Genomic DNA, 7,900 nt, shown 5'->3' on the forward strand with positions numbered 1-7,900 from the left:
CCAAAACATTTGCTGGTGCTCTTCTTCAAGAGGCCACTCCAGGTAGGTCTTTGTGTTCATGATCTTCCGCAGCTTGCAGAACCTCTTGGGAATCGTTTTGCTCTGGATGGGCTCCAGGAGGACAAGAATCGCCGCATCGTTGTTCTCATCAAAGAGGCGGAAATGTGAGAAGTCCAGCTCGTATTTGCACCACTCGCTCTGCACAAAGTGCTCGGACAGCACAAAGAGTGTTTTGTGGCTCTTCTCAATGGAGTCAATGATGTTGTCCACAATCCACTTCCCAGGCACAAAGTCCCGCTTATGGAGGCAGAGGCGAAAGGGAGGGCAGGCCTGCTCCAGCTCCCGCACCATTATGTTTTCCACCCAGTTGGAGTCGTTCTCACTGTAGGAGACAAAAGCGTCATAGCAGATGTCCTTGGGTGGGGCTCGCTTGGGCTTCCGCTTGGCTTGGAGCCACGCCCAGGTCATCCTAAGGTACCAGACCGCGTGGTACTTGTAGCCAACAACTACAAAGATGAGGATGACCAGGAACACCAGGATGCAGATCAATGACACCACGAGGGACCTGTGGCACTCCATCAGGGAGAGGTGTACAGCTCCAACCTGGGCCCCTCTCACTGCCAGCGGAGAGTCGCAGACATACCTGTCTGGCCACCCCACCAGCACCTGGGATATCCCAGCCTGGTGGTGGATGAAGGAGAGGAATTCACAGGAGCAGATGAAGTTGTTGTCGCCGGCATCCAGCAGCTCCATTCTCTTGAAGGACTCAAACTCTTCCTTGGAGAAACTGTTGAGCTTGTTTCTCCTGACTGACATGAGCACTAAGTTTGGAATGGGTGCAGCACCAGGCAGGGTCTTCAGCTGGTTTTTTGCGAGGTACAGCTCTTTCAGAAATGGGAGCTGCAGTCCAAACTCCTTCAGGTTGTTAGCACTAACATCCAAAACTTCCAGCTCTGAGGGAATGCAGGCCGTTACTTTAGGAATTTGAGTGCTGGAGAGGTTTAAATATTTCAGGTTTTTTGGCCATTTGCATTTATCTGGAATCTCACCAAAATTGTTTTGGCTAATGTCTAAAACAATTAGGTTTCTTAGATGAGACAAACTTCTACCTGTCATTTCTAAGTCACCCAGTGAATTCTGACTTAAATTTAGAGTTTGTAGTGATGGCCATCCACCCTGACAGGCTGAATGCTCTAAACTCTGGTCTCCAAGCAAATTAGCACTAAGGTCAAGGTACTCTAATGACTGAAGATGTTGGGAAATTCTGCATGGGACCAAAAATACTTTGGTGTTTCGAACTGTGACTCTGGTAAAAAGAAATAGTAGATCTTGCACAGTCTGAAGATCTGTAAACAAGAAAAATTCTTCTATAGATAATTTCTGTATTGTGAGAACTCTAAGGGTCTGTGATTGGTTTGCTTGAATCTGCATTTCCCATTGTCCAGTTCCCAAGAGTCTACAGTCTATTAGCTCCACCTCCACTAATTTTGGCATGTCTTCTAAAATGCTGACAATCTCAGGCACAGTGGCATCTGTTAATAAGGTCTCTTTAAAAGAAATTTTCTTTGCGAAAGAAGAAGACATGACTCTCAAAAGTTGCATTTCAGCAGAGGTACTGAATGCTATTCTTCTCACTTCTAGCCAAGTCACAGAGTGTAGAAGGTCCCTAACAATTTCTGAGAATATATTAATATTTTTTAGGTTTATGACCATGTGATTTATCTTCTTAATCAATTTCAAACTTCCCTGCTCATACTGACTGAGATTACCACCATCAATCCACAACTTGTTGAGAAGCTCAATGCCCTCAAAGTTCCCTTGCCTTATCACAGAGAACCGTGGGTTGCCCAGGCGGAGAGAGCTCAGGTTCCTCAGACTAGAAAAGGGAGAGCTTTCTCCCAGGTCTCCGTAGAAATTGCCTTGAAGGTGGAGGTGCTGGAGCGAAAAAAGGTGCCCAAACCACACAGGGGACAAGTGAGCCAAGCTGTTATTTGATAAGTCCAAGAGCTCCAGTTTCGCCAGGGACTGAAATGAGTCTTCATCTATGGAGCTGATTCTGTTGGACTGCAGCAGCAGGGCTCTCAGGTTCACAGCCTGCTGCAGGTCCTGGGATCGGATGTGCTTTATCCTGTTGTGGGCCAGGTTTAACATAGTGATTTTGGCAGTGAGCCCTGGGGGAATGAAGTCCAAGCCCATGGAAGAGCAGTTGCAAAGCTGAGCATCATTGCATGAAGGACAAGCCTGCTTCAGCGCTTGCTGTTCGGAGAGGTTTGCAGCTAAGAGCATGTAGATGGCCCACGCTTGCCAGCTGTGTTTAGTCATTATTTCACCTAAAATACAAAATATAATCAGAGCAAATATAAGATGGATTTTAGGAAGGTGCATTTTGGTTATATCTAAAATATATCTTACACTGTTCTGTCAAAACACTGTAAATGTATTTGTTTTTAACACAATGCAGAGATGAAACGGATCCATTAAAAAAGGCATACTATTCACAAATATTTCAAAATCATTTGTTAAAGGCTATGTATATTGATTTTACTCTTTGTTTTTCCCCTGTGATTTCTAAATTTGGCATGAAGACTATCAAATCAATTAAGAGCTCCACAAATTTTTTGCAGAGTCAGCTAAACATCTGCATAAGCACAACTACTCTCATCCTCCTCCTGTTTAGTACAGAGTCTTCATACCTGCCCGCTCTGTCACACCTCAGGTCTTTTTTTTCTGAGTCTGTGAATATTATTTTGTGTATTCATTTTTTACTACAGGGAGTCTCCTGTGTGTATTTCAAATCCTGGTTACATCAGAAGAGTCAGCATCTTACAGTACATAGAATCATTCACATCTAATACTAATTTCAAGTATATGTCTAATGCCAGTTCTGACAATGGGGAGAAGAGGAATGCCTTTGTTTCAGTCCATTCCTCATTTTATCTGCCTTTCTCTACCTGTGAATGTGCTAGGAGCAGGGAAAAAAATACTCGCCTGGATAAATTCATAGGCCATCTTTATCATGTTCCCATCAGTCCAGTACTTGCTAATAAAACTTGAGCTTGTAAAACTGACCATTGTTGCCTACTGACTCTTAGCTCTTCCTTTTACTGCCACATCCTTCTTCTCTGCCAGTGCCTTTTCCTGTTTTGGACATCTCTGGCAGAGAGAAGATCAGGCCAAGCCACAAGGAAGAGCCAGGGGCCTTTGGAGCCTCCTTCAGATCAGATCAGCTGTCTGAACTAGATAGCTTTTTCCAGCCCACAGACTATTCCTGATCTTCTGGACTCAAATGATTCAAGAAAAAGTACACAGATGTGGGTCCTGTGTCACTTCACTTTCCTCTCACAGTCATGCCTTTTATAATACTGATTTGACATGGCTTTTTTTTGTTACAGAACTTGCTGCAATATCCAGCTCGTCCTTACTCCCAATAAGGTGACTTTAGCTCTTCTATCCTTCTGAGGAGTTGGAAAAACAATTTTTGAAGCCTGAGAGAGCTCTTTTCCTTTTAAAACCCTTATAACATATTGAATTATAACCTTTTTTGACAAGGATCAAAGAACATTTTTAAAATATAACTTTGTCTCGTGTGTCACAACCCCCCCTACCTCAGTAGGTATCTTACCAAGGTTGAAAAGAATGAACCAACCCCAAGGAGGCCAATGAACAGGTTCACAAAATCGTGAACTATGTATCAGGTTAATCAGGTTAGACTGGCTCACTGAGAACTACTTTCTCCATTAGTCATCCCACTGAGACTCTGTGCAGAAGATCTCCTGTACTTTAAATTAATATTCTGATTTGTTTTACAGTAGCTGACCCACACATACAAGTTCATATAGATAAGTCCTGCCCTTCCAGTTGCATTATTTTTAGCCATAGTTGCTTAAGATTATTCAAAAGTGGCAGAGTTGACTGAGATGGTTTGAGCACATGGAGAGGGGAGGAAAAGTTGTGGATAATTTTTTCAATCATTCCATCTCTTCCCACCTGGAGGACTGTAAACATTTTGACTTCTTGTGTTATTTGCCTTTTATCTGTCTCTCTCTGATATAGAGCTTTGAATCTTGAAGGACACAGTTGTCTTCCCTGTCTTTAGATGCCCACAGCTGAGCTAGTCATCCACCATGTCCTCCAAAGTCAACAGAGAGAAATAATGTCTTTTAGGGGCAATTCTTATCACGTGTCTTAGACACTCAGATTAAGATGTATTGAGTCTAAGAGAATTGGCCCCATTGACTTAAAATGGAGTAACATAGTTTAGATATCTAGATAATTTTCCATGTGAATCCCACACAAAGAATTGTAATCTGTAGCTAGACTCATCTGCTGTCCATCTGAGGCTCTTTTAGAGGGCTTTTTTCAGTCTCACAAGTCTAACTGGATAACACAGTGCTGTAGGCTGGAGGAGCAAAGCTACAGGTAACATGAGTTTCATTAGTAACAAATTTAAGTGGTAAATTTAATGTTACCATCAAAATGCTTACTGTTAGAAAAAGAAACAAACAGGTGACCTGATCAATCAAAAGCTATCTATAGATACGTTATTTATAGGTGGTAAATTGCAGCACAGAAGGAAACTGGGAAGGTACTCCACAGAAAATACCAGCTGAGCCTAATGGCTCTCCACCTCACCAACCTGAAACCATCCAGGGACTGCAGGACTAAACTCCATTTAGTGGTTCAGGATGCTTTTCTTTATTGTCAGTTCTGTGAGCTTCTTTTCCAGTTTTTTGCTCATATGTAATCTGAGCAGACACTTAGAGAAATCCCATTCCCACCCTCATTCAATTTTCAACCAGTCTCTTTCCCTTCCCATTCATCTCTAATGATTCTGCTTAAGAACCTGACTTACAGGATCAATTCAGGCATCTCCACACCCACTCAGACATACAGACAGTCCTATATCATTACCCTATCAAGGAATCACTTTTTCCCCTTGTGCTGGTAACTAAAAAGCCACAGAGAAATTAAAATGCAAATAAAAATACAGAAACTTGCACAGATGCCATTATACCATAAGATGCTGTGACAAACCAGACATTTAAAATATTTCTGGGTTATGGACAAAGGGCCCAAGCCATTAGACGTGCTCAGGACTGTCTTCTCTGGGTCATGTCAGTAGATGTATTTGAGGAAATATGTGCATATTCTTAAACAAAACCATGACTGACAACAGAATGAGGTTCTATAAATGCTAACAAATGCAAAAGGTTAATGTAAGTGCCAATAATGCACAAATTGATTCTAGCTTGGGGAGCACTATCCAGGTAAATGTGGGCTGGTAAATTTGAGCAGTGCTATGGACTCTGCAGTGGGATAGTCACTGGTTGATGAAGGAGTCAAACTACAAGCAGACTGGGGAAAGTTCCTGCTCTCCACATGGTTGTGTGTGGGTTACATATGCCCTAGTTATCACCCACTAGCACTGCCCTAACAGTATGTATGTGCATACACACATCCACACACATACATGGGAATGCCTCTTCTTGTTTCCTACACAGAGAGTGTGTAACAGGTCCGAGTTAGGTGAGAAGGTAGCTGAAGTCCTGAGGCCATTGTTCGATGAGCTCTTTCCTGGTTGAATTCCTGAAACCAAGGCAGCCCACCTTCACACCCAGCCTTCCCTGGGCAGCTGGTATCAATATACAAGTGGGACAACATACAAACAGGACAAAGTACAAACAAGGCACCCTCCCACAAGGAAACTGAGCAGAAATGAGGCAGTCTGACCCAATTTGTCTTTTTCATTTGCTGCTTTCCTCCCTCCCCTTTCCCAAAGGACACTGTTCCCATCAGCATGTCCCAGCTCTCCTGGCAAGTCTTTGTTGCCTGCCTGCCATGCATACCTGCCAGCTGCCTGTGATTGCACCTTCCTACTCCACTTCTGCTGGTGACAGAAATCCCTCCCGACCCCACACTCGTTCTCAGCAGCCCTGAGCACCGTCAAACCCCCATGCAGAGCAGGACTCGGTAGCAGAGATTAGATAGCCTCTTCCCAGTGCTCTCTCCTTGCTTCTTGCTCTGGCATTGCAGCTCAACTGTCTTTCCCTACATCTCCAGCCTTCACCTACCTGAAAACTCACCTCTGTGCTGAAAAGATCCCCAGAGATGCCAGCTCCAGCTCTGGTGCCTGCATGCCAGTTAACCCATGTTGTGTTTCATCTCTCTCTTGTTCATCATTCTTTACCCAGCTTCCTCTTATGCTGCTGTTTCATTTCCACTTCACCTTTAAACCTTGATAATGTGAGCAGGGGAATTCCCACCTAGGTGATCTGATTGGTGTAAAAGCAGGAACACTATCGCTCCTTTTAAAACGTGCCAAACCAAAAAAGTCTGGGTCCATAGTAAGAGTGTACCATATGAAAACTAAGGCTTCTCCTACATCTCTCTGACTCTCTCTTTGTAATGACCAGCAAGACTTATTTCCCTTCTTACCTCTAGGCACACAGTCTCCTAATCTGTTTTATCAATGCTCATTGTTTGCTCTCAGATGATTCACTCATCACCCACCTGGAGTTCAGCCTTGATTAGCTACTGAGCTATTTTTCTCCAAGACAGTGAGCAAAAAATCCCCTTGTAGCAGACTTTAGACTAGCCCTAGAGATAATATTATAACAGGAAAGTAGAACTGAAAGTGGTGTTTGCAGGCTACACCCACAGAAACTACCATCTCATGTGTAGATATGTGTACAGATACACACAGGAGTGTGAACATATACACATGTATAAGCACATACACATATATATGCATATGAACAAGTATACTAACAAACATCTCTGTATAAGGAAATTTTGCTGTTTTTCAAATACTCACTCAGCCCATCTGCCAATGCTTTGGTTTATCACCACAAAATAATTGCATATCTAAAGTTTAACCAAAATTCATCTAGACTCTCCTGTACTTAAACTCCAGCAATACAAGCAAAGGGGAACATGGAAGTGCCAAGGTAGAGAAACAACACCTAACTTAATCCCCTCAGAGACAATTTCAGGTTCCCACAAGAATGTCTAAAACACAAGAAATCCAGGCACCCAGAGTGTGACCAGCTATCTTAATACGAACATCTGTATCTACCTGCTTGTCTAGACTCCCTCTGTAATTGGTGAAGAGCAATACAGTAGATCTAGGAGATGTCTCATACTGAAGTAGAGAGAGGAAATACCTCTTGTCAGTGTGATTTTCTTCAACCTCTAGAAAGGAAGTTAAGTAGAGCAGTAAGGGGTTCATGGCCTAGTGATTACATAAATGTGCTCTGCAAAGTAGAAGAGCAAAACAAGAAATGAGACAGTCTGCAACACCATCTAGCCCACACATTAGAAACACAGTCTCATACTCCACAAATAGAAGGTTCAGTTATCTCTGGGGGTAGGTAAAAGGGAAAATGGTGGTGACTGCAAAGGGACAAACAAGCATTCACAGGAAGAGATGGACACAGGAGAGTATTGATTGAAGTCCTTGGCTTTTAATTTAAATTCTAAATTGCAGTGGCATTGTTAGAGACGAGTTGGGGATAGTGGTAAGAGCAGAAAAAAGTACAGAAATACCCTACACTCAGCTAAATGTATTTAGAAAAGTATATATAGTCCAATATAGCTTCCAAATATTATAGTTATTGGCAGAGATTTTGAAACACCAGAGCATCAGATTACTGGAAAGCAAAAAGTGGGCCTTTTTCAGTGAGTAACATGACAATTATTTCTATACACAACAAAGCCAGCCATATTTAGAGAGAAAAATAAGAAAGAAAAAATTCTTAGCAAGAAGAAACACTGACATAGAGCCTTTCACGGAAATATATTGAAATGGGAGCTGCTGACTTCTTCTATGACTTCAAGGCTCTCTTCAGGTTTGCCCAAAACATTTGCTGGTGCTCTTCTTCAAGAGGCCACTCCAGGTAGG

General features: G+C 42.7%; 1 protein-coding gene across 1 annotated transcript; it reads right to left on the bottom strand.

Moving 5' to 3' along the window:
• Nucleotides 1-6: 6 nt before the first annotated feature.
• LOC113962201 (toll-like receptor 2 type-2) lies at nucleotides 7-7,789 on the bottom strand (the record flags this gene model as incomplete). The annotated part of the gene is made up of 3 exons (XM_027672997.1): nucleotides 7,076-7,789; nucleotides 6,084-6,272; nucleotides 7-2,330 (listed from the first exon to the last, which is right to left on the bottom strand). A coding segment is annotated over exon 3 (2,316 nt), but the record flags the coding sequence as incomplete, so codon positions are not given.
• Between the last annotated feature and the right edge of the window lie 111 nt (nucleotides 7,790-7,900).

The sequence above is a fragment of the Neopelma chrysocephalum genome, unplaced genomic scaffold, assembly GCF_003984885.1.
Source record: "Neopelma chrysocephalum unplaced genomic scaffold, ASM398488v2 Primary Assembly neopelma1_122628, whole genome shotgun sequence".
NCBI classification, from domain to species: Eukaryota; Metazoa; Chordata; class Aves; order Passeriformes; family Pipridae; genus Neopelma; species Neopelma chrysocephalum.